Source organism: Hyperolius riggenbachi, chromosome 6 (assembly GCF_040937935.1).
Source record: "Hyperolius riggenbachi isolate aHypRig1 chromosome 6, aHypRig1.pri, whole genome shotgun sequence".
In the NCBI taxonomy this organism is placed as follows: Eukaryota; Metazoa; Chordata; class Amphibia; order Anura; family Hyperoliidae; genus Hyperolius; species Hyperolius riggenbachi.
Genome location: NC_090651.1, coordinates 358134634 through 358150163, shown reverse-complemented (window position 1 = coordinate 358150163; position 15530 = coordinate 358134634). Strand labels below are relative to the sequence as shown.

The 15530-nt window shown below is 46.5% G+C and overlaps 1 protein-coding gene across 1 annotated transcript in view; it reads right to left on the bottom strand.

Annotated features, from left to right (window-relative positions):
• The window catches only part of MICOS10 (mitochondrial contact site and cristae organizing system subunit 10), an 87940-nt gene extending 83305 nt beyond the window's left edge, over positions 1 to 4635 (bottom strand). The window contains exon 1 of the mRNA XM_068243167.1: positions 4490 to 4635. Within this exon, the coding sequence (XP_068099268.1) occupies positions 4490 to 4553 (64 nt within the window). The 5' untranslated portion in view covers positions 4554 to 4635. The remainder of the gene's footprint in view (positions 1 to 4489) is intronic.
• Between the last annotated feature and the right edge of the window lie 10895 nt (positions 4636 to 15530).

Genomic DNA, 15530 nt, shown 5'->3' with positions numbered 1-15530 from the left:
AGCTAGTGGTGGCAGTAAGAAGTGTTCTGAGGGGTCACAGCCTTGTTTTAGCTTGACTAAGGCCGATTCCCCTCTCGATCTGGTCAAACCCACAGTCGGGAACCGTATACGCAGGCGTGCCGGTTCCTGACAACTAGCACTTAGAAAAGGCTGCTAGTGGGTTTGAGCTCTAGGGCCGATTCAAACTGCAAGAGGTTTTTTTTTAGTGCTTATGATTTGAAAAGCTCTTGCTAATGCACCAGAGCCATGGAGTCGGTACAAAAAAAAAATCATCCGATTCCTAGTACCCAAAAATCGCTCCAACTCTGACTCCTCGACTCTGACTCCTTAGGCCCCGTTCAGACTATGTGCGTTCCTAGCCGTTTTTACAGAACGCATACAGGCAGACTTTACGCATAGAAACGGCTACTAATGTTTTCTATTACCCTCGTTCACATGTATGCGCATGAGACGCATACGTTTCTCATCCGCATTGCTGCACGCAGTTCTGTGCGTCACGCACAGAAACGGACTCAATGAAAGTCTATAGATGCATATCAAAAACGCGTACTATTGCGTTTTTCGCGTATGTTTCCCTCTGCATTTCCCATAATTCTTTTCTGTTTCCTGTGTGACGTGTGTGTGCAAAATGCAATAGAAAACACATTTGAACGCAAGAAAAACGCATATAAATGCATGCGTTTCTCAACTTGTGTTTCTTTGAATTTCTATGCGTTCTGTAAACCTTGACAGTATGAACAGGGCCTAAGTCTAATAATTAACAGGGCTGTGGATTTGGTACAAAAATCATCTGACTCCTCAGTTTATGAAACCACAGACAGACTCCAGATACCCAAAATTGCTCCAACTCCACAACCCTGTAACGCACTGCTATGGGGGATTTTTATAAAAATCACAAACGCAGAAGTGAGAACACACACATGGCATTACATTAGCAAGAGCTTTTAAAAATCACAAGCGCTTAGATAAAGCTCTTGTAGCGTGACCTAGCCCTTAGGGCCCATTCACACTAGAAAGCGCTCAACGCAATTGCAAAAGCTGAGTTTTTCTGGCAGTTTTTGCTAGTGATTTTGCAGCGGTTTTTACATTGTACAAAGAGCGTTTTGTAAGAGTTCTGAGTTTTCTAGCTCCAGGTTGTCAGCGCAGTAGTTCTGCGCCTGCGCAGTAGAGCCCGGAGGACGTCCGATGACGTCAGAGCGCCGGCGTGGGACGCAAAAGTTCCGGGCCTTGGAGCGCAGAAGAGCCCGACCTGGCAGCCGGCCTGGCCAGGTCGGCCACCGGAGACCACCGGGAGCCTGCGGAGCGGCGGCGAGGGCACCTCCTGCCTGCCACGGGCTGGAGGAAGCCCCAGGTAAGTGGAATTTGATTTTTATTTTTTACCCACCCTCCCTGAACCTTTCCTTTAACAGTGTTGTAGCTCTTTTTGAAATGTTAGCGCTTTCCAGCGATGCTGAAATCTCTAGAAAAGCTCTCTAGTGTGAATGGGCTCTTAGGCCTGAAACCCACTAGCAGTGCTTTTCTAAGCCTTTTGTAAGTGCTTGTGGTTTGCAAAAGTCCTTGCTAATGTAACACTATGGGTGTGCTCCCACTTGAGTGATTTTTTTTTTTTTTTTAATCCCCCATAGCATTGCATCAGCAAGAGCATTTTAAATCACAAGCACTTAGAATAGCACTGCTAGCGGGTCCTTTCCCTTAGGCTGGAAACCCTAAAGAGAATTGCTAGTGTTCTTGCCGCTAATGCAAGTCTAAAGGGTTAGGCGTAAAAATGCATACATATGTGCGTTTTACAGTGTGCGCTTTAGAAACTGCACAGCTTGCTGCATATTTTGCCAAAACACGTAAAAACACACATACTGTATCCCAATAGAGATACGGAGGAATGAGCTTTTACATACTTTTTATATCAATAGGTTACTGCCACTGCCTCTCTCCTCTCGCTTCGGTTCTCTCTCTTCATTCCTCATTCTCTCTTTAGCTATCCCTTCTCTATCTCTGCTGTCTGCCTCTATCATGATCCCCCTCAGTTTCCTCTCTACTTTTCGTGGACAATCGGAGCACCTGTCTTGTTGGGAGCGTGTCGCTGTGTAGCGTCCAGTGCCGAAAATGGCAGCGCTCATATCAGCTCTCAGGCTGCTCCTCCAGTCCCACTCTCTTTCTGTTCCTGCTATCAGTGTATGTTTTGCTCTGTTTGTATTAAGTTAACTGTACATTTATGCTGTAATGCTCTGTGTTTTTGCTTTTTATTTTGCTTTTATTGTTGTACGTATGTACCATGCTTAACTGTATATGACGCTCTGCTTAATTGTACGCACACGCTGTTATGTTGTCCTATGTATGCTTGTCCCATATCTATGTATGTACCATGCTTAACCGTTCTATTTTCTTGTTTTCATCAACGACCCTGTATGCGCCAAAACCAATTCCGGATACAATCCACCGTTGTACTTGGCGAAAAATTCTGATTCTGTATTTAACTTCATTGATTAAGGAAATGAAAATTCAATCTTGAAATGCACAAAGTATTAAACACACAAAAGTGAAACAACACACAAAAAACAGAAACACATTGCAGAAAAGGCATGGTTTTCTGCACTGCCTAGTGTGCTCCCAGCCTCAGGGGTGATATGCAGCGGTCCCTCACGCGCTCGCAATGCGCAGTGCGCTTGCTGCATTTTTTCAGACGACACATCCGACGCCCCATAGCATGGCTAGAGTGTGCGTACTTGCATCACCACATGTGCCTGCGTCCGTCTCTGAGACTAATGTTGGCACAAGTGGAAACGGACTAATGGAAACTTCCTGGCAGGGATGAGCAGGTGAGAGCAAGATACAGTTTCATCTGAGCCAGCTACACCGGATAGGGTGAACCTACATCTCACCAGCTTTCGCTGATGTGCTGCATGCCGCTCTCCACACACTGCGCGCCTATACAGCCAGAAGTGCGGCTGCGGAGGAGGAAGTGTAGGGAAAATGGAGAGCAGGGTATAAACTAGAAGCAGCAAAATAGGCAAGTTAACTGTCCTAAACATGCTGGTTCAGTTTTGGAATCTCGCATGCTCATCCCTGCTTCCTGGCGTGTAAACATACAATTTGACTTGCTTGCTCTTCAGTCACCACTACTACACCATCACTCGGAACCCCTTCTGTCACACTGTATATTCTCCAACCATCACTCGGAACCCCTGCTGTCACACTATACTCTATCCAATACTGGTATTAATCCCTCAATTTGTAACTTCAAAATTCTATCCAATTCCTTCTGTTACTCCAAACATAATGCTGATCTACACTCTCCAATCCTCACCATCAAATTTCCGTATACTCTTTCTAATCCTAATTTGTGCGAACACCAGTGATGGTAGAGAGGGCAGCGATGGTGAGAGCAGGGGTGGGTGAAGGCCAAACGGGACAGCGGTGGTGTAGAAAGGGTAGCAATGGAGGGAACAGTGGTGGTGTACAAAGGGCAGTGGTGGAGGGGACAGCATTGGTGTAGAAAGGGCAGCAATAGAAGGGAAAAGGGATGGTGTAGAAATGGCAGTGCTAGTCTACTTTAGGGGACCCAGAAAGTAACTTCATAAAGGAACAGATGCCAATCACAGCACAAAGCATAGTGACTGGCTTAATTATGTGAGTGTATTTTACAACCTATTGGAAACTTAGCAGTTCGAGAGGATACAGTCCACCTAATCACATTAGCTAAATTTCCCTATGAGGTTTCCTGCTGGGTCCCCTAAAGTATAGTAGTGCCGGATGGGCAGCGGCGGAGGGGACAGCGGAGGCGTAAAAAGGGCCTGCGGCGGAGGGGACAGCGGAGGCGTAGAAAGGGCCTGCGGCGGAGGGGACAGCGGAGGCGTAGAAAGGGCCTGCGGCGGAGGGGACAGCGGAGGCGTAGAAAGGGCCTGCGGCGGAGGGGACAGCGGAGGCGTAGAAAGGGCCTGCGGCGGAGGGGACAGCGGAGGCGTAGAAAGGGCCTGCGGCGGAGGGGACAGCGGAGGCGTAGAAAGGGCCTGCGGCGGAGGGGACAGCGGAGGCGTAGAAAGGGCCTGCGGCGGAGGGGACAGCGGAGGCGTAGAAAGGGCCTGCGGCGGAGGGGACAGCGGAGGCGCAGAAAGGGCCTGCGGTTGAGGGGACAGCGGTGGCGCAGAAAGGGCCTGCGGCGGAGGGGACAGCGGTGGCGCAGAAAGGGCCTGCGGCGGAGGGGACAGCGGAGGCGCAGAAAGGGCCTGCGGCGGAGGGGACAGCGGAGGCGCAGAAAGGGCCTGCGGCAGAGGGGACAGCGGAGGCGCAGAAAGGGCCTGCGGCGGAGGGGACAGCGGAGGCGTAGAAAGGGCCTGCGGCGGAGGGGACAGCGGAGGCGTAGAAAGGGCCTGCGGCGGAGGGGACAGAAAGCCACGTGACAGGTGAAGCGTATTCCCGCCACTCCATTGGTTGCTAAGGGCAACAGCATGTGACACGCCCACCCTGCCCCCCTCCGCTATCACGTGCCTACCGAATTTGACAGCGGAGTCCGCCAGGCACCGGTCCCACTTCTTGCCGAGCTCCTTCTCAGACATGTTGACCTCCAGCAGGAAGGAAGAGCGGCTGCTACAATCTCGCGAGAGCGTCGTAGAAAAAAAGCGCAGAGTCTCGCGAGAATACGACTAGGCTTCCCCCCGGTCGTCAAGGTGACTGGAATCACGTGGCCCTGACCTTGTCCGCCGCCTTGGTAAAACTTTATCCACAGCCGCGTGGTGCGGACAATCCTAGCTAGTTGCTGCGCTGAGTGAGAAGCCGTATCTGCGCACTTGTGGCTCCGCCCACTATGTTGTGTGCACTGTGCAATCATTGCAATGTATTATTGCTGCTGTGTGCAACAGCAGTAAAATGAATGCATAATTCCGTTCTATGGAGGATGAGGGAATTTAGCACGTGAAGTGGGAGGGATATTGTAGAGGCTGAGATGTATTTCCTTTTATACAATGCAAGTTGCCTGGCAGTAAGGACCGGTGTACCGGATTTACCATAAGGCACTAGGTATGTGCCTACAGGCGCCTGATGATGGAAAGGCAGCTCACTCTCCTCCCCAAGTCCTTCCCTCCTGCCTTATCTAGTCTCAAGCGGATTGTAAATAAGAGGTTAGGGTCTCGACATTCCACTGACCAGATCTCCTTTCACTTGGGGGCACCTCTAGCTACCTAACACTTGTAGGTAACTAGCTACCGATTACTAAGGATAGCCCCGGCTACATAATACTAAGGGGTAGCTACCTATGACGGGTAAGGGAGAAGTAACAGCTGGGCCAGCCAGTACACTTGCGGTGCGGTTCGGCAGCTGTTTGTAGGTTCATGACGGAGGTGCCTATAGGCTCCTGGGATGCAAATCCGGGCCTGCTTGCAGTCCTGCTGATTCTCTGCCTTTGAAGTGTACTCAGGGAAAACCTAAGAAGAAGGAATCCTCTGCATCCTGTAGAGCATGGGAGTCAGACTCAAAACCTGCATGCTGATTGTGGCTCTCCTTGCCATTTGATGTGGCCCTTAAGAGCTTCAAATGTGCATCATTGTAAGCAGTTTAAAGCAGTGGTCCTCAAACTATGGACACCGGGCCAAATGCGGCCCTTCCAGGATTTTTCACTAGCCCCCTAACACAAAATGGATAACTTATAGATGTGGCCCACTGCACCTTTAAATATCCTCGGCCCGCATATAGAATAGCAGTGCTGGCACCACCCATCTACATAGTACAGCGAGTAGTCATTCGTTGGTTTCCAATTCTGCATCAGGTGACACTGCTGTCCAGCTGGACGGCAGGTTGTCACCAGGGTATGCTTCACTGTCTGGTGCACAAAGACGTTATTCGGGAGCCGCATGATTGAATGGCTGCTGCTGGGAGTTCTCCTCCAGACATGATTTGAGGGAATCAATACCTAGATTCAATGTAATGCTTTCAACATCATTTTATGTATGTTCCGGCCCCCTAGCGGTCTGAAGTAGCTTGACCCGGCCCTTGACCAAAAAAGTTTGGGGACCCCTGGTTTAAAAGGAGTCTGAAGAAAAAAGCTCTGGGTCCTATTTATTTATATAGCACCGACATATTGCACAGCGCTGAGTATATACAGTGGGTTGAAAAAGTATTCGGCCCCCTTGAAGTTTTCCACATTTTGTCACATTACTGCCACAAACATGCATCAATTTTATTGGAATTCCACGTGAAAGACCAATACAAAGTGGTGTACATGTAAGAAGTGGATAGAAAATCATACATCATTCCAAACATCTTTTACAAATAAATAACTGCAAAGTGGGGTGTGCGTAATTATTCGGCCCCCTAAGTCAATACTTTGTAGAACCGCCTTTTGATGCAATTACAGCTGCCAGTCTTTTAGGGTATGTCTCTACCAGCTTTGCACATCTAGAGACTGAAATCCTTGCCCATTCTTCTTTGCAAAACAGCTCCAGCTTAGTCAGATTAGATGGACAGCATTTGTGAACAGCAGTTTTCAGATCTTGCCACAGATTCTCGATTGGATTTAGATCTGGACTTTGACTGGGCCATTCTAACACATAGATATGTTTTGTTTTAAACCATTCCATTGTTGCCCTGGCTTTATGTTTAGGGTCAATGTCCTGCTGGAAGGAGAACCTCCGCCCCAGTCTCAAGTCTTTTGCAGTCTCCAAGAGGTTTTCTTCCAAGTTTGCCCTGCATTTGGCTCCATCCATCTTCCCATCAACTCTGACCAGCTTCTCTGTCCCTGCTGAAGAGATGCACCCCCCGAGCATGATTCTGCCACCACCATATTTGACAGTGGGGATTGTGTGTTCAGAGTGATTTGCAGTGTTAGTTCTCCGCCATACATAGCGTTTTGCATTTTGGCCAAAAAGTTCCATTTTGGTCTCATCTGACCAGAGCACCTTCTTCCACATGGTTGCTGTGTCCCCCACATGGCTTGTGGCAAACTGCAAACTTCTTATGCTTTCTGTTAACAATGCCTTTCTTCTTGCCACTCTTCTATAAAGGCCAACTTTGTACAGTGCATGACTAATAGTTGTCCTATGGACAGAGTCTCCCACCTGAGCTGTAGATCTCTGCAGCTCGTCCAGAGTCACCATGGGCCTCTTGACTGCATTTCTGATCAGCGCTCTCCTTGTTCGGCCTGTGAGTTTAGGTGGACGGCCTTGTCTTGGTAGGTTTACAGTTGTGCCATACTCCTTCCATTTCTGAATGATCGCTTGAACAGTGCTCCGTGGGATGTTCAAGGGTTTGAAAATCTTTTTGTAGCCTAAGCCTGCTTTAAATTTCTCAATAACTTGATCCCTGACCTGTCTTGGACCTGTCTTGTGTGTTCTTTGGACTTCACGGTGTTGTTGCTTCCAATATTCTCTTAGACAACCTCTGAGGCCATCACAGAGCAGCTGTATTTGTACTGACATTAGATTACACACAGGTACACTCTATTTAGTCATTAGCACTCATCAGGCAACTCATCAGGTCTATAGGCAACTGACTGCACTCAGATTAAAGGGGGCCGGACAATTATGCACACACCACTTTGCAGTTATTTATTTGTAAAAAAAATGTTTGTAATCATGTATGATTTTCGTTCCACTTCTCATGTGTACACCACTTTGTGTTGGTCTTTCATGTGGAATTCCAATACAAGTGATTCATGTTTGTGGCAGTAATATGACAAAATGTGGAAAACTTCAATGGGGCCGAATACTTTTGCAACCCACTGTATAGTCTTTTCACTAACTGTCTCTCAGTGGGGCTCAAAATCTAATCCCTACCATAGTCATATATCTATGTATGGTGTAGTCATGTATGTATCATAGTCTAGGGCCAATTTAGGAGGAAGCCAATTAACTTATCTGTATATTTTTGGGATGTTGGAGGAAACCAGAGTGCCCAGAGGAAACCCACACAGACACAGGGAGAACATACAAAACTCTTTGCAGATAGTGCCCTGGCTGGGATTCAAACCGGGGGACCCAGCGCTGCAAGGCAAGAGCACTAACCACTACCCCACCGTGCTGTCCTTTAGAGCCTTCCCGTTCCTCTCCTCATCCTGCCGTTCCTGTGCTGGCTCCCCTGTTAGCAGTCTCCGACTGATGGGCCGTAGACTACTCTCTTTCTCCCTGGATGGCCGCAGAAGTTTACGGGAGCTCTTGGGCCACTCCATATTGCACACGCCTGAGCACCCTCTCTCACGCACACTCTCGCTTGCACAGTATGGAGCCGTCTGTCTTTCCGGAGCCCATCCAAACCCTCTTGTGGTGGGAGATTTAAATGGAGGAGCCTGCCGGGGAACAGGAGGATGAGGAGAGGAACAGAAAAGCTCTGTAGGACCCAGAGCCATCACCCTCCTTAGGTAAGTATCTGTGTTTCTTTTAATTTTTGCTACATATTCACTTTAAAGGGCTCTCTCTTTCCCGGGTGGTTTCTTTTCTCTTCAATCTATGGCAGCAATTAGGTCCCAATTGGGCTACACTGCGCATGTGCAGCCTGACATGACACGCAAACGTATTAGAGGTGCGCAACACTCCCAGCAGCGGGAGCGTGATGTGGGCAGGCGCGGCTGGGATGTGCATGTGCAATTCAGCCTGACTGGTGCAACTGGGACCCCCATTAAGGGCTCGGACACACTATAAGCACTTTTCTGAGCACTTTTTGGCCTCCAGAGTTTTCTAAGAGCTTTTTAAAAAACGCTCCCACTTACATTAAAATTGCGGTACAATTGTGCGATTTTACCGCGATCACGATTTTACCACGATTTTAATATAAGTCAATGTGCGCGTTTTTTTAAAAAGCTCTCAGAAAGCTCTGGAGGCCAAAAAGCACTCAGAAAAATGCTTATAGTGTGTCTGAGCCCTAATTGTATCTAAATATAATAATCCCAAGCAGAGGGCTACATGTAAACAAAGCGACACGGTAATTTTGGCACTGGAAATAGCCTCTAATACAATATTGGTAATGTCACAGCTGGCGCACGTGAATTGCAGAGCAACAATCGTTTTTTAATGCAAAATTGTTATGAAAAAGTTTATTTTAATACTGAAACAGTGTCCTCACCGTGTGCAGTTTTCATAGGAAACCTAACAGGAAATGTTCACACCTCTAAACAGTGGCGCCACGGGGGGTCATTTTGGGGGGCAGGAGGGGTCGCAGCATAACGGGAGAGCGTGGCCACACATCGGCGGGGAGGGGGGACAGTCCCCCCCCCCTCTCCCCCACCTCGGGCTCTCCCCTCAGCGCACACATACCTTCATGCGTTCCATGCGCTGGAGGTTCCGCTCTCTAAGTGTCTGACGCTACTTCCTGTCTAAACAGGAAGTAACGTGAGGCACTTAGAGATCTGACCTCCGCGGTGGATGGAGGTATGTGTTCCTGCCCGCCGACGCCTGCTGCTACTGATTGATGCTGGAGGGGAGCGTTCAGGGGAGAGCCCGGGGGGAAGACTGTCCCCCTCCCGGCCGATGTGTGGCCACACTCTCCCCTCATTGCTGCGTCCCCTTCTGCCCCCCCCCCAAATTTTTGCAGGGGGGGCCAGTAATTTCTAGTTACGCCCCTGTCGCCCTCCAAAGACTAAAAACGGACTCCATCGGAATGTATTGTTTGTCCTTTATCTCCTTTTTATTTTAATTACTGGCTACATCATTTTCATTTGTTGGCCATAATATTTTTCTATAATAATCTTGTAATACGCTTTTTACTTATAAAATGATAAAAACCTTTAAAGAAGCCTGTGAGAATTGCAATGGATTAATTTAAATACTTACCTCAATAGGGGAAAACCTGTGGATCATAAAGAGAATTCCCCCGTCCTGCTCAGCCAAACCGATCCAGTGCTGGTACCCCCCAAAGAGTGGCTTGCTTGTACAGTAGAGCCGTCCCACTCAGGCTCTGGTGGAAAAAAGTTGAGTCCGATCAAGTCCGTACTACTGCGCAGGCAGCTCGCTCGATCCAGCCCAGTGCTTGTGCGCATGCACAAGCTGTCTTCAAGCTCTCTTTCAGGCAGAGCCGGGACAAGGTTCTCCAGCACCCAAGGCTGAGACACCAAAGTGCGCCCCTCCATCCCTGCCACCCCAGGCGTCACACACTGATTGCTATTAGACTAAGAGGCGCCACAGGGCCACAACCTCCCTAACACCTTAATCTCCAGTTATCTGGCTTGCAGTCACTACCATGTATCCCCTTTTCTTATTTCTTTCTGCTTCAAACACAATTAGGAATGACAGCTGAATGAATTCTGCGCCCCTCCTACACTGCGCCCTGAGGCTGGAGCCTCTCCAGCCTATGCCTCGGCCCGGCCCTGCTTTCAGGTGTCCTGGTGCTAGAAAGGGCCTGCGGAGGAGAACGGAGGAATCCTCTTTAGAGTCCAGATTACATTAAGGCCTCTTTCACAGTGCAACTTTAAAGTCGCACGTTAGAAAATGTTCCAACGCAGACTAACGCACAGCAATACAAAGTCTGTGCGACATTCACAGTGAACATGCTGCGTTGTGTGTAACGTGTAGCAATATTTAGAAGGTGCTGCATGCTGTGCGTTTAGCAGTACATTTGCTGCGTTATGTGTGTGGCACATGCTCAGTAAGGTTTTTGTTTTGTTTTTTAAATGTAACGCAACGCATTGACTTACATCACATGTGATTGGCACGTGGCACATGGAAACAAAAGCCTCACTGCAGTGTGTTTTGAAAATACAGAAGACGCCAAACAAACAAAATAGGTAGATAGTTGCTCAAGTGTGATGTCATTAAAATACATTAGCTGTGCGGAAAATGCAAAAACACAAACCAGTACGATGCATGTGAATTCATATAAGTGTGAATCGGGCCTTATTGAGAAAAAATGTATGAAACAAAAAATAGCATATGCAAAAATCACAATTTATCAATATGCATTAAAAATGACCACTCAAGCATCTATGAGCTTTAACAGCTACAACTCCTCTTTATAAATAACCACTGATAGTATCTCAAAATGAGTCACAAAGTATTCAACTTACATACAATAAGTGTCAGTCAATCAACTCCACGGGGACAACCTAACAGGTTCTCTTGCGGGTGTTTTCATCAACATTATGGAAAACCTGCTCAATGCATTTCGTAAAGCAGTGATCACTTCGTTAGGGTCTTAGTCGCAAAGCATAAAGTAAGTCTATACTAGCTATAGGTAGATCATATTATGTGGGAACAGTGCTTAGGTATACAGCAGTGTTTCCTAACCTGGGGGGATATGGTGGCATCTGTCAGGGGGTCCCCCGGGGGCCACAGACAAAATGGCGGACCTTTCCCCCAGGTGTTTAGGTACAATGTCTGGTACAGCTCTTAGAGTTTTGGTGGCACTCCGGCAGAAGGGCTATGGGAAAATGGCGTCTGAAGCCCAGCACTAGAGTCTGTTTGTGTCTCCAGTGCTGGGCTCCGGCTGCCATTTTACTGTAGCCTTGCTCAGCCTGTCAGCATAGCGCAGGAAATTTGCAGCCAGAAATGCAGCAATGGAGGTCGGGGAGCAGTGTTGGAAGACAGAAGAGTACTTTATTTTTGTTTTTAGATGACACCAAGTTGCCAAGGGTATTAGGAGGCACTAACTGGGAGAAAGAGAATTAAGTTGAAAGGGGAACTCTGCCTAATCAATTTTATGGAGGAAACACTGCCTAATAGGATTTTAAGGGGAGAAGTGCCTAAATATATATTTTTTTGTGGGGCAAGTGCTACCAATTATGTGTTTTTTTGTGGGGAAATGTTTCTACATTATGTGTATTTTGGGGGGAGCTGCTGCCTAAATATGTGTATTGTGTGGGGAAACACTGCCGAATTATGTGTATTTTGTGGGAAAAAATGGCCTAATTATGTGTATTTTTGGGGAAATGCAGCCTCGTTTTGTGTATTTTTGGGTAAATTGCACAATCATGTAGGGGGGGATGTTGCCACATTATGTGTATTTTGTAGGGAAACGCTGCCAGTTATGTGTATTTCTGGGCTAACCTCTGTCTAATTATGTTTCATAACATAGGAGGTACATAGGCTCAGTGATGACCCGCAAAGGGATACATTGGCTGAAAAGGTTTAGAACCACCAGTATAACCAATTAATAACCACCAGTATAAAAAATAAAGTTCCTAAACGGAGCGTCCTGTGCGGGAGAGAAAAAGGTGTAAGAACAGGAGGCGTTCCGCTGACCAATAGCTGCCAAGGGTTGTCCATTTGATTAACCTACACCCATTGTATATAAGTTGAATATTTTATAACCCATGTGCATCATATTATCAGTGGTTATATATAAGGAGATATTGGGCACTAAAAAGTAGGTGAAAAAGTTCTGTTTCTCTGAATATTTGAATTAGAGCGGGCCCATTGTAAAGTATGTTTCCTTTTAGGCTGGTTTCACAGTGGGACGTTACAGGCGCACGTTAGAGCAGCCTGTTACGCAGCCCAACTCACAGCAATGAAAAATCAATGGGCTGTTCACAGTGCCCACGTTGCGTTACATTGTAACGCAGCACGTCCAGATAACGTACTGCATGCGGTACTTTACACGCGGCTAGGCCGCGTTAGACTGTTTGCACACGCTCAGTACGGGTGTTTTTTTTTATTTTGGGGGTGGAGAGGAGGCGGGGAGAGGCCGCTACGTAGCCAGGCACATGGCTACTTAATATTCACTGCACTTTGCAGTGTTTTCTTCTTGGAGCGGCCGCGGATTGGCTGGCGGGACCACGTGATGCGGAGAGCTCCGCTCACGTGGTCTCCGCAGTGCCTCCGACAGAGCAGGCGCACCAAGAGCTGCTTGTAACGCGGCTCTTGGTAGCGTCCTGCTCCAACACCACCAGGCGTTGCGTTAGGGGCACGTTATGCGACCTTAACTTCCCCTCTAACGCAACGTCCTGGTGTGAAACCAGCCTTAAAGAGACTCCGTAACAAAAATTGCATCCTGTTTTTTATCATCCTACAAGTTCAAAAAGCTATTCTAATGTGTTCTGGCTTACTGCAGCACGTTCTACTATCACCATCTCTGTAATAAATCAACTTATCTCTCTCTTGTCAGACTTGTCAGGCCGGTGTCTGGAAGGCTGCCAAGTTCTTCAGTGTTGTGGTTCTGCTATGAACTCCCCCATCCAGGCCCCTCTCTGCACACTGCCTGTGTGATATTTAGATTAGTGCAGCTTCTCTCTGTTCTATTATCTTTTACAAGCTGGATAAATCCTCCTCTGAGCTGGCTGGGCTTTCACATACTGAGGAATTACATACAGGCACAGCTGTCTGCACTCTGCAGGAAGAAATAGCCTGACACTTCAGTGGAAGATAGCTGCAGGAGGAAAAACACACAAATGATCTCTTGAGATTCAAAAGGATGGCTGTATACAGCCTGCTTGTGTATGGATGTATTTTCTGTGTGTGGACATACTGTACATCAATCTACTTCCTGTTTTGGTGGCCATTTTGTTTGTTTATAAACAAACTTTTTAAAACGGTTTTTAACCACTTTTAATGCGGCGAGGAGCGGCGAAATTGTGACAGAGGGTAATAGGAGATGTCCCCTAACGCACTGGTATGTTTACTTTTGTGCGATTTTAACAATACAGATTCTCTTTAAGGTTTTTTGACACTTGAGCTGTACTTTCACATTAATAAATTGTTATTCCATGCATATTTTGTATTGTTATTATGATATTGTGTAATATTTATATGACAGTGTATTGCTTTTATACTTTTATTATGCTGGGATGTAATATCTATACAAGGTTGCAATGTTATTATTATCATCATATAATGTAATGATATTAATACACTGTTCTATTATATTCTTTATTGTTCTTTGATGCAATACTTGTGGGGTGCTGTATAATATTTATAGTAATTGTTAATATACCTTTTTACTGTTGTGTGATTTAATGATGTTTATATGATGGTGTTTTCTTAGTATTATACTTTATATTATCGTGTCATGTAATTATATTTGTACAATCTTGTATTAGTATTCATATTCTTTATTATTCTGTGATGAAATACTTGTACAATACTGTATAATATGTGTATTATTTAGATGATTGCATTTTATATTTAAATCTTTGTTATTTTACCCTTTAACTGTATTATGTCATTTAATGATTTTATTTGATGGTGTATTATTATTGCTATTCTTTATGGTACAATGTGATATAATTGTATGAGTCAAACGGATCCGGTGAGCAGATCCAGTCTCCGCTTCACCAGATTCGGGTGTCTCTGTGCACGTTGGCAAACGGATTGTGAAAACTGATCTGATCACCGATGGATCGGATCGGTTTTCACTCCGTTTGCCAGCAAATACATACCTAATGGCAGAGGCTTCTTCTTCTTGCGCTGTGATTACACAGCACGTTATGTGACTACTCACATGACGCATCATGTAGTCACATGACGTGGAAGAAGACGGAAGCCTCTACCGCCGGCCTTTAGGTATGTATTTAAAGCCTGGTTACCCTCGCTCACCCACCCGCCTGGCTGCCTTCACCCTCCAGCCGCTCAGGTTCGCGTCCCCACAACTCCCCATCCCCCGTGGAACGGTACATTTCTTCAAGGGAACCTTAACTGAGAGGGATATGGATGTTTCCTTTTAAACAATTCCAGTTGCTTGGCAGTCCTGCTGATCACTTTAATTGCACAAGTGGCTGAATCACACACCTGAAACAAGCATACAGCTAAACGCAGATGTGAACCGGGCCTTGCTATTATATTTATTATTGTAACTAATAATATTGTATGATGGTTTGTTGGTCTTATTATTATTACACTGTGTACATATTATTATGTAGTGATATTTATATAAAGTTGTGTTATTATATGATGTTTATATGTCTGTTAAGTTTCTCAGTTTATGTAGGTCATGGTATAAGGCCCCGTTCACAGTGCTCAGTTGTGTTGTCTACAGTTTGCTTCCCTGAATCATATGATTCAGTCCGCTTCATGGTGAGGCCGGCCCTTTCTTGTACCTATAGGAACCTATATAGTTTATGAGGATTTATTTTGCCCTAATTTGCTCTTTTCAGCTTCCTCAGCTTTGTTTTTAATTGTTTTTATTGTTTTGGATGCTTCACACCAGTAGCACAAAGCTGCTCAAGCTCAGCTTTTTCCACCAAGCACAAGCAGCTCCATACTACTGCGCACGTATGGAAGCACTAACGCAAGCTTTCAGAGGATCCCAATGAGAAGGCGTGGTCTGGAGGAGGTTGTGGGAAGCCTCTGGAGGATCCAGAAGTCTTTCTCTACCAGCGTTCCCTGGAACCCCAACGTTCCTTGAGGACTTTGCAGGGGTTTCTGGCAGGTTTCCTCTTCAAGGTGAGCTGCTTCAGCTGAGAAGTTCAGAGAGTGTAACAATGATGCGCCTAGCTTCTCAATGTCCTCTTCACTCATTTTCTGCCCATCCTGAATTCCAGCTGCCCTGCTTGTTCTTTACTGGTGCAATGGCCAAAGAACTGTTATCAAACATTACATTGGTGTGCATAAAATGTGGCATGTGGGATGCCAGAACTAAGGATGTGTGTGCAGAAAATGCAGAGGAAAGAGAGAAAAGACTAA